General features: G+C 34.1%; 1 protein-coding gene across 1 annotated transcript in view; it reads left to right on the top strand.

Annotated features, from left to right (window-relative positions):
• Positions 1 to 18065, top strand: part of LOC106622543 (uncharacterized) — a 63560-nt gene extending 45495 nt beyond the window's left edge. Inside the window, exons 2-4 of the mRNA XM_036361295.2 lie at positions 16556 to 16734; positions 16812 to 16897; positions 16950 to 18065. Of these exons, the coding sequence (XP_036217188.2) occupies positions 16556 to 16734; positions 16812 to 16897; positions 16950 to 17529 (845 nt within the window). The 3' untranslated portion in view covers positions 17530 to 18065. The remainder of the gene's footprint in view (positions 1 to 16555; positions 16735 to 16811; positions 16898 to 16949) is intronic.
• The last annotated feature ends 3467 nt before the right edge of the window (positions 18066 to 21532 follow it).

The following is a 21532-nucleotide window of genomic DNA, read 5'->3' as shown; positions in this document are numbered from 1 at the left end:
ATCCCTTTTTTTTTGTGAATGTAATTAACGCTTTTAGCAAATTTTTATTGTTGTACCTTTTTATCGCTGCTTGTTGTGAGGTGCCGCTCATGTCGCCTTGGTTTCCTCCCTAATTTGCATTGATGAAGGCCGTTCATTAAGAGATCGCAGTGACTGCAAACGATCGGTTAAGTATGAAAGAAAACGCTTGTCACAACTTGCTTACATTTATGATCGCTTTTGGGAGGTATCCACACATACATACATATGAACGTATATCAATATGCATGCACACACACACACACATCCACATATAACGGTATAAGTTGAGTATGCGCTGTGCTTTCACAAATTTCGACATTTCACATGCATTTCTAAATATTTGAATTCACAAGAAAAGTTTTTAATAACCTTGCAATTTCTTCGTTCAACGGTAAATAATTTGAATTTAATGAAATTACACAGTTTTCAAATGATTGTCTTTGTCAAATGTGTTAGCCGACTGGTTGCCAGGTAGTTGCAAGTATTGTCACATGATAGAAGAGTTTTGGTGTTTTTTTGATTCTTCTGTTGTTCTTAGTAAGTTTTATTGTCGCTGCTGGGAAAATCAAAAAGTGCTATGAAAAGTTTGATATTCTAATGCTACATGTTTACATACGAACAGATACAAATATCAAATTTCTTATTTACTTCACTGGAATAGCGTACAAATGTTATTTGAAAAAGATAAAGGGAGAGTAGAAGAGTTGATATTAAATATCTATCATAGTTGGATAGTTGGTTGTAGGAAAGGGCATATGAGGAATGAGAATAGTACTTGCCTATATTAGATCAAGTCAAAAGTTTGTTCGGTTTTAACTTTGTGTACATTTGTTCGATTTAAGTCAAATATGCGCCGTTTTGTTCGTAAACTTGTTGCCAACGAGATGTCAACTTCATTATACCCCTTTCGTAGAAGGCTGCGTCCCTATTGGCAAAAAACTCGGAGAGCTAATTTTCACAGGCCTCTCTTGAGGCCAACTTTGCACCATTAAGCGCGTTCGCCATGGACAGGAAAAGACGGTAATCACTTGGTGCCAGGTCCGGACTATAAGGTGGGTGCATTAGGACCTCCCATCCGAGCGCCCGGAGCTTCTGCCGCGTCACCAAAGACGTGTGTGGCCTGGCGTTGTCCTGATGAAACACAATTCGGCTTCTGTTGATCAAATATGGCCTCTTCTGGATGAGTGCTACCTGCTGATTCAGCAGCGATTCGCAGATGGACATTCGGTTCATCATTTTTTTTTGCGTTAGTTCGTGTGGCACCCAAACATCGAGCTTCTTTTTGAATCCAAGGTTATGCAAATGGTTGCAAACGGTTTTCTGGCTTATCTTTAGTTCCTCAGCAATTAAATAAGTGCTCACGTGACGGTCTGTTTCTACTATTTCCATGATTTTATCGCAATTTTCGGCGACAGGCCTCCCGACGAGTGGTGCATCTTTGACATCGAAATTACCGGAACGGAACAGTATCGGGCCCATAAACTAAATTAATTTTTTCAGCCGCTTTGGCTGCTTTTTCGCATTGATCGAAAAAAAATTGTAAAATATAGCGAATTTTCTATTTGCTGGTGTTCATCTTTGACGAGCGCTCACAACGTACTGATGGACTATAATCTCTTAGATAAAAACCGAACGAACTATTTACTGGGCCTACCCTCTATGTATATAACTAGTAACAAGGAAGACAGAACATGTTCCGTGAAATCAGTTAACATTCACACAACCGTATGAAAAAAGTCCACTTCTCTGGAAAATTACTTAAGGGATTAGTAAATAGTAAATTTTCCGTCTTATATATATTTTTGCCGAAATTACGGGCTTGAAACGGTCAAGGTTTATGCTGACTAGCCTAGACTGACGTAACTCCTTAAGATAAATACGCAACCTTCAATCTACACCGCCAACAAGCTCTTAATTTGAATAGCTTTACTCTGATAGGTTATATTGCATATCAATATCAATTCTCATCAGAACACACGAAAATCTAGTTTTAAAGAGCAGAAACTGGAGTGCAAATGAAAACTTTTGTAATTAAAAAAAAATACGTTGTTGCATTTTACGTGCACAATTTAAGTCCAGATTTCATTAGCGTGTGGAATATAGATTATAAGAAATATTATAGCAGTATTCTCCTCAGTTATTACCCATAAAGTGAATACAATCATACAATCATATTTTTAACAAGTTCGCCTCTTCCACTTAACAATCTGGCGATATAAATCCCACTTAAGCAATTTGCTACTTATTTTCCCACCTTTAAAGGCTTTATCTATTCATGTCACTTCAAATCAAGTTAACCTTCTTCACAGCTCACCAATTTAGTAAGTAAAAACACTTTTGTTAACCCTTAAATCTTATTTTCCAACAACAATTATATATAAAAAACTTAAAAGACGTTGACTGGTGGCATTTTTAATTGAATGTGTCTCTATCGTCTTTGAATGACAGCACTCAGCATTTCACTTAATTAACATAATTGATATCCACCATTCTTGTGCAACAGCTTAAACACTAATACACAATATATACATTAGGGTGGGTAAAAAAGCGTATGTTTTTTTTCGCTTGGTACTCTGAAAAATTGGTTGAAAGACACCTCTAAGGAACGCTCTCTAAGTATCAGCTCTCAATTGTAACGTGAAGGTCATCCGCTTTACCGTAATATATTTGTTTCTTATGATCGGATAGACAAATTTATATCTCGTTCCAACTATTTGAAAATATATTCGTTTCGAAATTCATAATGATGTTTTTCTATTGAGTTAGTTAGTTAGTTATATAACTCAAAACAAAAACAAACAAATTTGCCTTAAAATAGTCAAACTTTAACCGTTAATATCTTTTAAATGGTTAGGTTTACGAAAAAACCCGGCAAAGACAATTTTATAAAGCATTAAATTTCCTACAAAATCCATAAGAGAGCAGAGCACCAAGCGAAAAAAAATATTATTTTCTTTTACCCACCCTAACATATATGCATACATATTTATGTGACGCAGTAGCGGCACCTTAACGTATCGTTCCGTCAAACTGACGATTAACGCTTGTCTAATCGGAAGCCAAAATTATAAAGAGTCTCACTCGGGTTTCTTCCATCACACAGCACACACACACACACAAAGCCAGTTGCAGCTTCCTCAGTTAAGCTGAAAGTTTAATGGCTTTTGATTGAGTTTTCCAGGGCAGCAATAGCAAGTAGCTAAGCTGTGAGAGTGCTGTCGCTCGAGGCGACTTAGATGGGATAATACTTAGTATACAGTGGTGGTGCTGCAGCAGCAGAAAGCGTTGCTCCAAACGATTGCGATGAGGAATGAAATAAGCGCAGATAAGCATCTTTTAATTAATTGTGGTTAATTGGTTTGTTTTCTGGAAAGCCAACTAACCATCGTATATATAAATTAACCACAAATTACTTTGTAATCCAAAAACGAACAAAAAAATGTGGAAAACGGTTGGCCTCAAGGGCCATCCCTGCAACTTCCCTCTAATTTCATACGCTAACGTTCAAATTTCGCTTTTTTCACTGCTTTTGAGCTCTTCGAAATTTTTCGTTTTCGATATCTAGCAAGTAAATCAACCGATTTGACCCGGTTTGCGGCAAACAATGTGTTTCTTCAAGGTTTAGAACTGATTAGTTTTTGGTGTTGATCGGTCAAGTCGTTTGGAAGAAATTCGAAAAAAACGATTTTTCAGAATCTACTGGTCCGATTGGGTCCAAACTCACACGAAATTCAAGTGCAATGAAACCCTTTGGAATGCCGTTTAGTTTATTCAAATCGGTTGAGCCGTTTAAAAGTTATAAGAGGGTCACATACATCCACACACACACACATACATCCACACATACATACAGACATACGGACATCATCGTAGAAATGTTCGGGGAAGCTTCCTCGACCCTCAAAACGTCGAGATCTGTTGAGAACTCGATTTTTGCAAAATGGGGTGAAACCAATATCTTCCCGATTTTTAGAAAATTTTCAATTTTCTTAGCGGGAAGTTAAAAACAAAGATTAGACTATTTGGGCTAATTGTACAAACTTACACATATGAACCTCATAACTAAATACAAGTCTGTAGAATGGAAAACAGCTTAGATTAGTCTTAGAAAGCACTAAGTTCTGTTCAGTTATGAGCAAGTGTTATAAACAGTATTATAAAAAATAAAATAAAAATTACTTTACTTACTATTTTAGAATTATCGAAAGTTTAAGAACACTGTATTGTAGTTCTAGTAAAAAGAAATCCATTATTTTTCCAATAGATGGCTTTAGTAATTTTGAATTTGCGGGGAATCGTCTACAATAAACTGCTCCTCTACTGTCAAACTCTTAATTCAGACATGTACTGTTAACACATTGAACCGTCTGAGGGAAGCAATCGCCTAAAAGCGGTCAGCTGGTTCAAGCTAGGAGAAAAATTGTGTTCCGTCAGGAGAGGCCCGGACTGGGACAAAGTATGACTACTCGTTTCTGCCTATGGCGAATGATTTGTTGATGAAAAATTCGACGGTTTTTGGCAAAAAGTTATCGAACAAAACGGCGCATATTTGTCCTAAATCGGATCCTTTTATCTATGCTAAAAACCTTCAATTTAATACAAAAATAAAGGATTTCATTTAACTAGACTTTTATTTGGATATACATTTTTGGAGACGTCAATACGTCAATGACAACGCAATGTGAACAAAAAAAAAAAAAACAAATAAGTTTAAGTTTGAGTTGAATTGCAATCCTTCTTTTATAAGCGGCCAAAATATGTAAGAAAACTGAAAAAATTTAGTATTGAAATTTTATGTAATTGAATTATTAAATCATTATAAAAAGATTGAGCCTGGGTGCTTGTTTTCATCAGAAATCTACACTTAAAATTCCTGGAGTAGTAGCATGTGACCCATCTAATATTCACGTGTTTGGTTCAAAACCTAAAAACCTACAAATGTTTTTGCTTCCAAAAATCTGATAAAAAAAGATCTTTTTAGCTCTTCGTTACTAACCAGTATGGACATTTTAGCCCGTTTTTTGAAGAACTGTTAGTCATCTTACCTTAAAGCCATCTTGAAACATGTAAGGAGGGGCTAGGTTCGGGTGTTACCGAAAATTTTATACCCTTGCAACTTGAAAGTATCAAACCCGGCTAAAGAAGAAGAAAAATAAGGAAGAATTCAACATTCATTATTCGACGAAATTGTGAATAGATTACAATCCAATTTGTACCTTATTAACTTAGATGTTTGGAAATTTTGACGATAGTTATATAGGGACTAGGTCAAGTTTTCACCTAATTTTATCTATTTTAAGCACAAAGATACATTATTATTTGAGAAACACGTTTTTAAAGTTTCAATAAGATAACTCACATATTGACCGTTATATGCGCTAAAAAGTCAACCGGAAACTCGAAAATGTGTATATTAGGTATATGTGGAGTAAGGGAATTATTGATCCAATTCACTTCATTTTCGACATACAGTCATATTATTATCAGTTCGCAATAGGATATTCGGTACCTAAGAGTATAAATTGTTTGGTTCGATTTAAACAATTTTTGATCACAAGATGGCACGCTTCAAAGGCAATATTCGTGCAAATCTTCATGCCGTTACATTCATTGCTTCTTGATTAGTAGCATATACTGGAAAGTGAAAGAATAAAATGGAATTTAAAAATGCAAATTTGGTAGAAATCCTGTATGTGGGCGGTACCACGTCCATCATCCGATTTTGATAGCGGTGCCTATAAAACCTTCTGGTGTAAAATTGTATGCCTCTGACGCATTTATTTATATATTTATCGCACTTTCAATATTTTTTAACAAAACCATTTTCGTATGGTCGATAGGGGAGCTATAAAGATTTGCCGTGAGTGAATTTGGTTGTTATAGCTTTAGCGGTTTAGGAGATATGTACATTAGACCTATTTGAGTTCAGGACCATGCCAATTTTTAAAATGTCAAACTGCAGATGCCCCTCTTTAATACGATTCTTTATGCCAAATGGCAGCCTTATATCTTGTATTGTGGAGCTTAGTTATGGTAACTTATTGGTTTTCGATTAATGGAGTTTAGTGGGCGTGGCATTGGTCCAATTACACGGATCTCCGTACTCGTCCTTTTTGCCAAGGAAGACGTGTACCAATTTTCAGCTCAGATTCAATTAGAAATATTCAAATTTATACTTCAACTTCTTCATACTTCAAGACAGAACTCAAAAAAATTAAATCATTGTTATGAAATTAAAATAAATTCTAATTCTGCGGTATTACATATGCATACGCACAGCCGATTTCTGAGCGTTACAAATAATTAATAATAATATCAAATTACAAATCTATTAACATACATATATAGATATCTGTTATAATGGAGTTTAGTGGGCGTGGCATTGGTCCAATTACACGGATCTCCGTACTCGTCCTTTTTGCCAAGGAAGACGTGTACCAATTTTCAGCTCAGATTCAATTAGAAATATTCAAATTTATACTTCAACTTCTTCATACTTCAAGACAGAACTCAAAAAAATTAAATCATTGTTATGAAATTAAAATAAATTCTAATTCTGCGGTATTACATATGCATACGCACAGCCGATTTCTGAGCGTTACAAATAATTAATAATAATATCAAATTACAAATCTATTAACATACATATATAGATATCTGTTCATTTACATATGTTACATATATCAATCAGTTATAAATGCAAATAATTATTTTTTTCTGAATTCAATTTTATTTAACGCCTCTCACTTTAATCTTTATGCAAATATGCGTCTGTGTTTGTATATTTGTAAGTTTTTATTATAATAAAATACACAAATTATTGCTAATCCGACTTGTTTTGGAACTGACTTAAATGGGTTTTCAACACGACACTTGAGGTTTTCGTTCTGATTTTAATTAATTTATGCACCATTTGAGCATAACTCAGGGTATTTAATTAATTAAAAACAAATTGGCGCTGAACATGAACACTACAAGCCCAGCATTTAAGCGACGTGCAGCGCACAAATCGGACCTTCGTGTACATTGAGGGGTGTGAACCATACAAGTACCAGAAAACATAAAATAATATTTTATGTTCTCAGCAAGTACGATTGGTCAAGTACGATTGGTCAAGCTAACAAAGCGAAATAAATAAAATATGAATTATTAACTAAAGTAAATTTGTAAAGGAATGTCGAAAGTGATGTAAAAAAAAATCTACAAATCGTGTAGGTAGTGTTTCTGAGAACCTGTATTAATTTGCAATGTCGAGCGTATTTTGCATAAAATTGCAATCAATTTCTATTAATTAACTTTTATAAATGTATAAATAATTAATTTATAAGTAATTTAATGTGGGAAAAGAGTAATACATTATGAGTATAGCTTCCTTCCATATTGTTTATTGACTATCAAATGTAAAATGAGCCATAGAATGAGAATTAAAGATAATTATTAGTTAGTTTAAGAGCGTAATTTTGACAACAACACCACTGGGTGACCTAATTTTCGAGCTAGTTGAAAAAATCCCATCAATTCAAAAAGGGAATAAGATTAACACAAATAAATACAATAATATGTATGAAAAATTAATGATAATGCAAAATAAAATGTCAAAATTCTGATTGCGTTTTCATTAAAAAGTAAGGGTGTGATTTCAATCCAACAAAATAAGACGAAAATTTAGTGATGAGTACGAGTGAGTTTTCACAAGGGTATACATGTAGTATGTTCTCGTAGACGATTACGTGCACTCGATTCTTGTTGTTGGAAGGGAAATCGTGCAATGGAATCAAAGAACAATTTTATGCGTATTCTTCTCCTAAGTTGGCGATTGTCAAAAAAGTTTCAACGTGGTCTCACGTAGGTTTGATTAACCACTCCCATGTGCACCAACTCAAAACCTCGAAAGATCAAGTGACAAAAGTCCACAATCTCGCATAAGAACTAACCTCACCTCATTCAAAAAAAAAAAACAAATTGGGAATGAAAATTTTTAATGCTGCGTATATCGCTTCCTAATCTAGATTGTACCATGAACCATGAAGAATGTAGTTAAAAATTACCTATATAATCGCAATAAAAATATATGGTCATTTAATGCATGGAAATTTGCAAGCATATAATATAAACAATATATATGTATACGAGTATGTCGCATGACCTCAGAGTAAATCAATAAAAACTTTCTAATTGTTGAAATAAATGGTGAAAATACAGCTTTTGTTCATAAATTACTTAAACATAATTAAATAATATTTTTTTAAAATTAAAATAAAAAATAATATATTATTAAAATAAATTATCTTTACATATACATGCATACAAATATTATGCAGAGATTATTGCTTCAAGCGTTTTGGTGTGTAAATGGCTGTTAATAGTATGTTATACCATTTAAAAAACGCTCTAAAATGGCCGTGCTACTCAGAGACTACTTGTTATCTATTGTATTGTACATTAAAGCTTTCGTGTTATGAAAATATGGCAAACAGTTTTACGTCACTGAAAATATGCAAATCAGGTGTTATTATGAAATTATGCATACTTATTAGTTATTATAGAAACTGAAAATTGCTTTAGAAAATACGTGTCCATACTTTAGATTTCGTTAAATAGACGCATCTGCCACTATTATAGCCATACTGCGAGACACTTTCGTAAGCACCATTTTTACGAAACAAATACAAAGGAAAACTCATTAAATTCTACTGTCCAGTAAAAGCTAATCTATATTCTTTTGTGCGGTTAAATAGTCAAATAAGAAAATTAAATAAAAAAAAAACCAAACCGAAGCGCTCAGCCTTTCATTGGTGGCAAGCGGCGGCGGCGATGAAGCCCACAACACGAGCAACGAAAACAAACAGAATAATTCAAGTAATCCTTAACGATGTAATCCATCATCATAGCAACATTCGTGTCTCAATTAGTGACGCTGCCGTTCGCATAACTCGCGCTCATTTTCAATTCCACTAAAAAGCTGTCCATTCAATATCTACCCCAGTACTGCGCTCCCAAGGGCCAGCAATGCCGCACAATAGTCGATTTGCATACACACACTACAATTGTGCTATATGCCTATTTTTCAATATGTGTGTGTGTCATTGCCCGTGCCGCGCCTTTCTTCTGCACCCTCTGCTGCTGCTGCTGCGGCTTCTTCTTCTTCTCACCTACACGGTGCACATAGGCAGCATTGTCCTTATACAAACAAATGACATCGTCAACATTCCGTGACAACTGTGCGCACGCCATCGCTATTGCCAGAAAAAACAACAACAGCAGCAGCAAGAATAGTTAGTGCCGCCACCGCCAGCCATTCATCTGCCATTCAAGCAGCTATTAGCTTTATCCTGGCCATTGTGTGCGCTTTTCATAGGTTTTACTTAAGCTTCTGCTTAGCCAAACAATGAGACGCGTTGCGTATACGAGTATTGTTACGCCTCATTTTAATAATACGACTACCCGCGCATACACACCAACACACACATACATACACAAGCATACAGATATGAGAAGCTCATATTCAATGCGTCAACCATTCGTGTTGAGCGTGTTTTTGCTGTGCATTTCGTGCAGCGCGTGCTGCTTAGCTCGCCGCCCCGTTGTTGCCACCGCAGACAGCAAGCAAGCGCAGAGGCAACTCCCCCACATGCAAGTTGGCTTTGTGTGCTTAGAAGCAAGCGCATGTGTGTGTGCCGGTTAAGTACTATAAGTAAATGTCACTGTGTCCCTGTCATAATGATTAGTTATGCTGATGACATTATTTGTTAATATTGTAATATTGTGCCTATTTTAGTTGCTTTCGTGTTTTTCCGCCTAAATATGATTGCTCATTGTTTATTATGTTGGCACGTAGTCAGTCGATTAGCCAGCCGGCCAGGTTGGATATGATATATAAGAAGAAGTGGCAAGCCTTTGATACAACACACTTTTTGGCTGTCATTTCAAATGACGCGACCTTAATTTCCGCTGGCTCTTTGGCGTGGCTTCTTGGCTATAAAATAAGTGTCGCGGCTTGCGTTAAAAAAAATTAACTGTTATGCGTAGCTTTCGAGTTCTTATTATTTTGGGAAATCATATTTAGACAGTACTTGCTTAAATGTGTATGTGCATAAGTGTTAGGCTAATATTTTTCGTGACATCTAATTTTATAAAGTACACACCTATACAATTCTACTTATATATATATATATACATATATATATGTGTATACATTAGGGTGGAAAACAAAAAACGTTTGGTTATTTTTCTTAGATACCGTGCAAATATCGTCCGAAATGACGAAAATAAGTTCTGTTAAAGTTCCAGCTCTTAATACTAATATTACCAGCTGTAGTATTGTGATTTTTGATTTCCAATATAGATATTACAGGAATCATTTATTATTTGGTTTGGATATTTAACACATTTGAACAAATTGTTGTATATTGAAAATGAAAACGTATGCTTGTAGGGAATTTAAAGGTCTATAAATCTAAATTGCTTTATCTAAAAATGCTAAGTCGACTCGTTCAAAGCTTATTCACGGTCAAAGTTCAACCTTAAAACATAAACGGTAATTTTTAAAATTTTTCTATATTTTTTCAAAAACTAATGGCTCTAATTCTTAAAATAAATTATTTTTTACGACTTTTGTTGTCTTTAGTCGCTAAATTCATAGAAATTTTTGTATTTAGCACGATTGAAAAACGCAAAAAAAAAACATTTTATAATAACATACTCGTAGGAAGTACGAAAAAGTTTAGAAATTAGTTTATGTTATAAAATTAATGACTTTTATTACGGTGGAAAATGGTTTTTTTACCCACGCTAGTATAACATATATGTACAAATATAGTTACATTTAATTTATGCTTCGTTTAATTATTACATGTAATTAATTTTTATAACATGAACTAACATAATTAACAAGCTGCTGTAGTTAATGAGAAATGCAAACGGTACTCAAAGTAATTAGAAAATTTAATTTACATGTAGTTGCATGCATGTGAATATATAACGTGCAATATATGCACGAAAACTCTCGAGAGAAAATAAAATATATACGATTAAAAAAAGTTTCAAAAATTTAATTATGAAATAAAAAGAAAAAACCTTACATTATATATGGATGTTTTAAGGGTATATCTACAATTTCCTAGAGGGGTAGCTGTCAAACTGTCAACACATGTTATTGACAATTATATTCGAAACTTAAAAGAACTATTCGCACGCTTTTTCAAATCATCTTCAGCAATGAGGCTATGGCAACTTCTGGCTATGTGGGTACGTATGTAGATATACCTTATATGCTACAGATTACAAAAATGTAGTACATTTAAAAGTAGAAAGTCCTGAAGTAATAAATTCGAAACGGATTTAAAAGAATTTCATGGAATTTTCCACAAATAGCTTATAATCGTTGGAAAAAATTAAATCTCATCAGAAATTGGTTTGTCAAAGAATGACTCAAAGTTTGATAATTTAAGCTATAATAAACCATTATTGGATTAATTCGAAATAGTCAGAATTAAGGGATAAACCCAACTTGGAATCTTGTAAAACGATCTAGCTTTGACAATTTATTCTGGGAGTAAATTAAAAGGGATTTTCACAAATCGCCGCTACTGAGCCAATACATGGAATCACCTTCGTGCAAAGGTAATTCTAAAAACTCGTACTAGGTGAAAAAAATTGAAAAGCGAGATCGTTTGATAGCGCATTTGTTCGCATTTTTTGAGAAAATTTGCCTTAGTAATGTATATATATTTTATAACAGCAATAAGTAGAGATTTCAACAAACATAAAGCCTACGGACTTTTTAAAAAAATATGAAATTTTGACGTGAGAATTTTTGATTGAAAATTAGAGTATTTTCGATTTTAATTAAGTGGAAATAAGGTTTCTTCCTTAATTTTTTAAACTTAAAAAAATACAGTGTACTTGGGATATAAGAAGAAAAGTTTACACCAAATTTCGTGAAAGGGAAAAATTTATACAAGATAAAAATAAAAAATTTTAAAAACTTGGTTGTTTGATTTCACATAAATATTAAAAATACATAAAAATTTTCATTACGTACTACATCGCCATATAACTTTCTTTTCTAAAGGACTCTTAGTTGTGCCTAAAACCATTACAAATTCAACCACACTCCTCTCCTTCATTTTCCCGACCTCAGATCGCTCGTATTTTCGATGTTTAGACTGGCATAACCTCCTTAAAAAAGAATATTTGCAAAGGGCGTAAACGCATTACATTACACTAGCTCCTAACGAGTGCTAAGTGACTAATTTAGTTGCTAACTAAACGATCAATATTAACTGAACGGCGATAAAATCGCATTGTAATTGGCTAATTGGTTTTAGTTTAATTTTTAAACGATGCAATAAGTTGCTAATTGGTATTATCCAATATATTGCAGTATGTGGCTCAAATAGCAATTATATACATATGTACATACATACATACATATGTAGCCGTATAGGTACGACCACCATAAAAATTTAATATGTTACCGCAATACATACACCTGTATGGTATAAATGTATATATATTTATAATTTTATAATTTTATTATTTTACTGTCTTTTATGTAATTTTTTACAATTTTCCTGAATACTTCGAACAATAATATAATCTCATAGGAGCTTAATAACGTGCGAAACCGCGCAATGCATTTAAATTTTTTAATTTCTCTCTTTTTATTGTATTTGTCGCCAGTGGCTGTAGGGGAGGACATTCATTGCCCCCAACATTCTTGATGTCTTCCTAATATCAATTCGCTGCTGACGTTAGCGTTTTGTCTGCTAAGCCAATAGTTAAAATGACAACAACAAAAACAACACCGAATGCTAGCGAAAACGAAATCAAAAAGGTGCACACGTAAAATTGTTGGCAGCTGCTCGTACCGCGTGTCGCCATTTCGTCATTTGCGGACGCAAAGGTTGTCCTTTCGCGTTGGTTTCAACACCTAAGTAGTGCAAAACCGAAAAACAAATATAAAAGGGGCGTCAATTTGTTGAACAAACATATACTCGTATGCACACATAAGTGTACGTGTGTGTGCGTTAGTGTAAGCGTTGTTCGTTTTTTTTTTCTGCATATAAACAGTAATTGAGCAAATAGCCGCATTTATTTAAGTCAAAATGGTAAGCAACGCCCCTTTTCCCACTGTTTTGACTTCATGAAATATCGGTCGCCGAGGAAAGCGAGCAGCTGTCTACAGTTGCCGAAGCATACACACATACTTACACCTAACAAATACCTATATATGTATGTACAAATATATACACATGTGAGTTTCTTTGAGTGCGCACAAAGAGCGTAATTATGATATGAGTAAATGGCTTTGCTCCAATTCATTTGAACTTAAAAGGACATCGTTTGAAAAACACCGCCTGGTAAATAAAAAGAAAATTTCATACAATTGATTTGACAGCAAGAAGTCTGAATTGAGCACAAGAAAAATATTTTAATTAAATAATTTATTTTAAAAATTTTTATTATTTAAAAAGTATTATCTTTATGATTTTATAATATATAGGTATGTAAATATGACTACAGCATATAGCTGCCATACAAACAGAACGATCGAAATTAAGTAATTGTATGGAAAACTTTTTTATTTGACCAGACATCTTCACAAAATTTGGTACGGCTTATTGTCTAAGCCAACGGTATAATCTTCGAATGAAAAAAAACTGACCGATCAAAATCAAGTTGAATGTAATTTTTTTTATTTTGGAGGGTATTATAGCTTCGTTTGAACCGAAGTAAACATTTTTTCTTGTTTTAATTGTTTTTTTTTTAATTTTTAATAAATCTAATGTTATTTTTTGTTACATATTTAAGTAAAAAAACAACATACACCTTTTCTTGAGCTTTAAAACTATATGACTCTCGACAAACAAATAATTGTTTTTTTGCTTTTCTGAGAAAGTCTATTCCAAAAAGGCAATACGTTCGTGCTTAATACAATTTATCAAGTGCTATAATAAATTGTGAGGAAAGAATAATCAAAGTCAGAAAGCTTGAATAAAATACGAGTATCCACTCTACCTATCTCTTTCTTTTCCTTAAAAAAGTTATGTGTGAAGAACCATCTTATAAAATGTATAGGTATTTATTAAAATTTCTGGTAGTCCTTTAGTATTCCTTTGATCTTTGTCTTTAAATATTTATGGATGCATATATGTGTTTTTCCGGGTAAAGCTTTCACCGCTCTTAGCAAGCACTTCAAAAAACATTTTATTCCAACAAAGCTCACAATGCCTACTAATAGTTTTATGATACTTCTTTACTTATAAAAACAAGAGTAGAGTATTTCATAAAAAGATTAATAAACAGCGAAATACAGTCGATTGAGTCAATTTCCGCCGCCAAACATCAATCAACGGTGAAAATCACCAGTAAACACGCCATAAACAAATAAAATTACACAACAAAAGTAGCGAAACCAATTCGAAATCGAAAGATCGAATCGTAAACACTAAAAACAACAAGATGGCAATAAAAATCGCATTAAAAACTAGAAGAGCTGTCATAGACTAACGCCGTCTCATGCCTACATACGTATGTAGGTACAACCCCTACCACCCTCAAAAAAAGCTGCGACCATATCAATGAATGTATGTGTGTGTAAACGCATTTGTTTAGGTCTGCAAGCCCTTAAAGTAGCGTGATGCGTAACCAGGAACCGTACAGTAATTATAATCACACTTAAAAGCAATAAAAATCATTCATCTTGATTTTATTATTGATCGCTGAGTTTTTGCTGTTGTTGTTGTTGTTTGCATTGGCATTGCTTGATCAAATTATAGTAGCTGCTTTTAATTGATTTTCATAGAAATGTTTAGCCTTTGCCGTTAAATGATGGCACTAAATCTCTTTGGAAACATTTCAATGCTTTCATCTGTGAATTAACACCGCTCTCGCTTTGTTTTTGTGAATCATTCGCAGTGACGTAGCCGCAACGAGATTCAAGGGAATGTGCTGCGCTTTAATAAAGTTGTATACAAATATATTTACATATTCATTAATATATAGACAAAGTATGAATGATCTTTTTGATCTTATACGCAAACTCGTAAAATTATAATTAAAATCGCCTAAAGTCGCTGAACCTCGCATAATATTCGTTATAATCGATGAATTTCCGATCAGCAATAACATTTGTTTTTATTGATCGAGAAAAATTTTGAATATGCATAAAATTCTATAAAAGTGATATGAATGCACTTATACACTTAAGTTGCGGTACATTCTTGAAATAGATCTTAAAAGCTCCATTTTATTCTTGACTTTGTTGTTTTGTATTAGCATAAAACATAAGTCAAACAGTTTGGTTTTATATTGCTGAGTTATAACCCCATAACAGTCTAGTCTAGAAAATTGAAAAAATCGAAATTTTTTCATATTCCTATAGTTTAGATTTTTCAGAATTCAAATTATTTTCGAAGTTATAGCCGTGTTATTGTCATGACAACTAGAACGATCTGAGTGGACAACTAAACTTGAAAAGTTTTCGATGCGGTTCTGAAATTCTAATCAATCGAAAAATTGGCACGAATATTTTTTAAGCATGTCTCTATTCTACGAACCAACAAAAACTGAAAGTTTTTATTTTGAAATATTTCAAGAAAGTAAAAAAAATTATAAAATAATCGACGTTTTATACTTGAAACTAGAAGACCCTGGCCACGCCTTGCTGTGGCTAAGGTATAATTAAATTATATTTGAGTAAGCTGTTTAATATAGTAACGATATTACTATCGAAATTAATTTCTGCAGTTTCTGCTGTCAATATAGCCAGATTACAGAGCCAGTTTTGATTTAAGTAATTATTTTCTTTGTCTGGGAAAATACTGTCAATTAATTATTCTTTTCCGTGTACAATAGTGCTGAAATTATTTGGCAATTCGCCTAATCCGATTGTAAATAGTATTTTGTTCATCTGTTAGTATTGGCTCACTCTTGGCGATAATTTTAGTTAAATTACTATTAAAAATAAATATTGTTTATACTTCAATATCATTCATTATACTTCATTATACTCCAATATGTTTAATTAAATTACATAAATATCAATGTGGATAGCATAATCGTCTTTTCCATGAAAAAATACATGTACTTACTAATTTTCGTAACAATCGGCTAAACAATATAGAAGTCGATATATGCAACGCCACCTGGTGGCGAGTTAATTCAATGGGGATACCTTCTCCGTAAACAAAAAAAAATACATACCAATTTTTATAATGATCGGTCAAATAGTTTCTGAGGGACTATTCAGACAAATGGGCAGCTTCTAGTGGAGAAAAAGACGTGTTGCAGATCGATATCTCACAAACTGTCGAACTAGTCCGCATATATACAAACAGACAAATAATAGAACATGGCTAAATCGGCTCAGGTTGTCACGCTAATAATTTATATTCATACTTAAAAGAGTCGACAACATTTCTTTCTCGGTGTTACCGAGAACTCTGTGTATATAATATATAACAACAATTGCCATTTAAGCTTGCTACCGAAATTCCAACAATGACTTACTCTTTCTACTAAATTTCAGATCCTGCCACGCTAAATATCTTCTCGACACGTCCGAACACCAAAAAGAAACGTAAATCTCGCACTGCCTTCACCAATCATCAAATCTTTGAGCTGGAGAAACGGTTCCTCTATCAAAAGTACTTATCACCAGCTGATCGTGATGAGATCGCTGCTTCCTTGGGGCTATCCAATGCACAGGTAAGAAAACGTATCAATTAACCTGACACAAAGTTCACATTCACTAATTTTGCTGGGGTTCTTTATGTCTGCATTAGGTGATCACTTGGTTTCAGAACCGACGTGCCAAATTGAAGCGTGACATTGAGGAGCTGAAGAAGGACGTTGAAAGTGTGAAACAATTGTCAGGACATAAAAGTTTTTTAGAAAATGTTAATGACTTAAGTATTTTAAAGACCCGACCAGTCAGCAGACATCAGCAGCCAACAATATCAGATAGCATGCCGGCAACGCTTGCAACAGCATCAGCAACACTTAATGGCCACACTCAACAATCAACGCAATTTGGCGACGGCCCACCACATGCTGCCCATATCGCCTTTATCCTGCCTGCAGTCCCAGTCGCCCACACAGCAGCTGCGCAACAGTTACCCGCACAAACACAACAACAACAGCAGCAATATGAATGCGGAACCACCGATGTATCCATTGCAGTTGCCCCCAGCAACAACAGGCGTAGCAGCGACAGCAGCAGCGAAAGTGAAGGCACACCAGCCAACACACGCACAAACGGCGACGCAAACGCATACCAACCAAGGTTGCAGCAGCTCCACAGCAGCCGAGGATAAGAAGGAGCTGAAAATGCTTAAAATGATGACACTCATGTACTACACCAGCCGCGCACAGGCCGACGCTGCGTCCGTGTCTGCGTCCGGCGATGCCGTTACGATCTGCGGCAGAGCTGTTGGCAATGGCAACGTTCACGGCGGTGGCATACACGCTGAACGCACGCCCTGCAAATTCAACGCCAATTAGTCGGACTTGCGCAAGCCTCGGTATTATTTGTATTAGCCCAATTTGTAAATGTTATTTAAGTAGATTCACATATACATACATATGTATGTGTATATGTTTGTATACGATATGTGAGGTTATGTCAACATGTGGTATTTCCAAATAATGATGTATTATTGTATATGCTTAAGTCTGCGTATATGTTGGCACACATACATTCTCATACATGATGTTACAGTTACTATGACAATTGCCAAAATCGAAATTGCAGCGCAAGAAGAATGTAGGTCATTAAGCTACGCCCTTGTGCAACCGTAGATTGTGTACGTAAGAAAGTGCTTAATGAGTTAAGAAATAAGACTCTAGACACACATGTAAATGTATTCGATTTCAAAATTAAATAGTTAGTTAAGTAAGCACAATTGTGGTTTTTCCTTTTAATTTAATTAATTTAATATGTTCCAAATATAAGATATCGTATCAACTAAAGTTGATTGGTTGTTTAAACTACATATATGTTTAGTGTATGTGAGAATATATTCACAAAAGACGCAAAATATGTTTTTTTTCTTATGAAATGTTTTTCAGCGTCGAATCTGCTTGCTCCCGCATTCCGCGCCAGTTCACTTATAATAGCCTGAAAACCAAGCTACCTTAGTGGCGTGAAAGGAAGAACATACATACCTACATATGTTTGTAGGTATGCATTGCTAAAATATATTGATTTATTTGTATTTTAATGATGATTGCTGAAATTTATATCTGAAGATTCTTCTATAAACTGAAGAAAATACTGAGCTATCCAATATAAAACTTACTAAGTGTTATGTATGTGTAGATATAGAAACCAGAAGATTGTGCCTGTGAAAGTTAAAGCCACCAAATGGCGCTAGAGCTGGTGCGCAATTTTGGCACACACCCGAAATATTTATTTTCCTGCTAGATGACATTAAAGTCGAATTATTTTGCAAAACCTTATTTATGGTTCGATTTAACTCATATCCAGGCCCTATTTGGCCGGCCTTCTGCCTTCTTGGACGTCAAGGTCTTGTTATAAGCTCAAGTTAAAAGAAATTTTATTAAATTTATTTTATTATTTTTAAAATATGTACATACTTGGAAGGCTTTAGTAAATGCATCCCGCCTTGTATAAGTACGTTCGGATCACGCTATATGGTGTTAAAAACAAAAGGTATCGAAAACAAGAAAAAACGTTAACTTCGATTGCACCGAAGCTACAATAACAAGATTTCTTAAAGAAATTGATTTTGATCGGTCAATTTGTATGGCAGCTATATGCTAGTATAGTAGTAATCTGATCTGGATAATTTCTTCGGAAGTTGCACCGTTGCTTTGGATAATAATCTTTGAGAAATTTCTGGAAAATATCTGGCCAAATAAACACGTTTGCCATACAAGGACTTTATTCCGATCGTTCAATTTATACGGCTGCTATATTCTATAGTAATCTGATCTGAACAATTTCTTCGAATGTTGTACCGTTGCTTTGGGTAAGAGGAATTGTGTTACATCAGGACAACGCCAGGCCACACACAACGGTAGTGACTTGCCAGACGCGCCAAGAGCTTGGTTAGGAGGTATTTATGCATCCACCTTATAACCCGAAACTGGCATCAAGAAGCTTTTGAAAACGACTGTTCCAGTTTTCTGCTAATGGGGATGCCGGTTTCTATGAGAGTGGCTTTTTATGAAACCATTGTCTAAATAGCAATAAGTTATCGAACAAAACGGTGCATATTTGACCTGAATAGGAGCATTCTAACTATGTTAAATAAAATCTTCCATTTAATGCAAAATAAGGTATATTTTCTACTAGACCTATTATTGTTAAAGATATCGAAAAGTATTGGTCCAAATTGTCGAAGTAAAAAATTGTTTGTAAACGCTCAGATAATTCGGAAGTAATTGCCTATTGTTGTTGTGTAAGCTATTTCCATTATTAATATTGACAATCCACTTTTTGCAATCCACTCACCACACAGAGTGTGTCTTAGCTATGCATACGCTATGTCTTGGCTGTTTTTCGCATGCAGTTTTTCTACAATAGAGGTCGCTATGTGTACAAATTTCTGCATAACACAACGAAGTTTGTGTACTATAAAAAAAGTTCCCCATAAACATGTATATAGGACTTCGGAAGTCTTCGATGAGTTATGCAGAAAGGAAATCAAGAGAGTGCCGCTTCCGTACAAAGCGTTTCCTATTCTAAGTATTATTCTTTAAATAAGCACTTATCACTCTTAATGCGTCAGAAAACTGCAGACCGGCCACATAATCCAAACAATTTGCAATATTGCTAAACACTTTTACACAGTGGCAGACAATGCACACATACATACCCACTTTTTAACAAAATTATCACTTTGAAAATATTCACTATAGACACTACATTTGTCTATTTATCACCGATATAAAACCACTTTCAGTGCAATTATTTGAACAATTTCTTACAGTTCTCACAATATTTAACGTAGAAATTAGTAATTTCACTAGCGTCGCTGCAGCAGCTGATTTTTCACACTTACGAACGGAAGCTGTCAAGCAATTGCCGTTATGGCGGCAAAGCCTGTTGTCCGCTGTCACTCAAAGGGTTGCATGCGGACGTGTCGATATTACCAGAGAACGTAAATGAATGATATTACTTAGGGTGTATTTTCACAATAGAGCCAGAGAATGTTAATGAATACATAAATAATTCATTTACGTTCCCTGATAGAACTTTTTAATTCTCATAAGAAAATAAATATGAAATAGTACCATATGTATTAATGTAATGGAATTTATAATAAAGAATATCACATTCGAGAAGTGATATGATATTTTTGTGTCAAATAGATTAAATTTAATTGCAGTATTGGAATATCTAACTTTTTTATAAACTTGTTAAAATTTGCCAGATCGGTGGCAACGATTCTCAGAAATTATTATTACCCAGCAAGTCACGACTACAAAAGCTCCAATACATTGAAAACTTTACCACACATGATCTCTATGTGCAAGAAAGAGATAACCGATCACACAGAGACAAGTGTTTCCGTTAGATTTGTCAATACGATCATAATAAACTCCTAGAAACTTTAACAGAAAACCTTGTTCGCGCTCTTGGCTAATTATCCAGTGATTTAACCGATAGTAAGCTTGTAGGGGTTTTTAGTAGGATGCCCATAATTTACTTTATCAAATTAATCGAATACAACTCTTTCTTAAAAATATATCTGTAAGCTTTTTTTTAATATATTTATTTAAATATGTAACTAATTTTTAGAATAAATATTATTAAACTAAACCTAACTCAGTTAAAGCGCTTTAACTTTTTGAGAGTGTTAATAATTTTGGACACCTTATAAGGAATATTTAGCAACACTGCGCTTTATAAACGTTCCGGCGCCATGTTCAGCATTTTTGACAGTTTCCTTCTGTGCATTCGCGAAAAACATGAAAACTGTCGGTATCTATGGCAGTGAACATAAATTATGAATTTAGATTTATAAAATGTGTTAAATAATGAAAAGTGTAAAAACTCGAAGCGTGTGGGAGTTTTACGAGTGAAATTTTAAATTTGAAGCTCTCCAGCAGTGTATTTTATGCGTTTTTTACTGAAATACTTGCAAAGTAGTTTCAGCGACCGCTACAAAGCTTACTTAAAAGAGTTGATTTGGAGCAAAAGAGTTCAATCTTTTAAGAGTAAGTAAGGTTAGTGTTATCTAATTAACATTTTTTATTGCTTAATACATCTTTTAAACATTTTGTTGTAATCAAATTAATTTTTTGCAAGTGGCTTGTAATGATAAATAGTTTTTAGTTGTATTCGAAACTGCCAGATAAAATAAAGTGTCGTCACCCAAGTTTTAAATCGTTCACTTGGTGGTTGTTTTAGCTATTGAAATATTCCAAATTTGTTGTGTGTGTTGCACCAGGTGGCGCTGTATATTAAATTACTGAATATTTTGCGCTATAATTTTAAGATGTTATTGCTGAAGAACTTAGATAAACATGCGATAAA

Source organism: Bactrocera oleae, chromosome 2 (genome assembly GCF_042242935.1).
Source record: "Bactrocera oleae isolate idBacOlea1 chromosome 2, idBacOlea1, whole genome shotgun sequence".
In the NCBI taxonomy this organism is placed as follows: Eukaryota; Metazoa; Arthropoda; class Insecta; order Diptera; family Tephritidae; genus Bactrocera; species Bactrocera oleae.
Note: the sequence above shows the minus strand (reverse complement) of the source record. Positions and strands in the feature narration are given on the sequence as shown.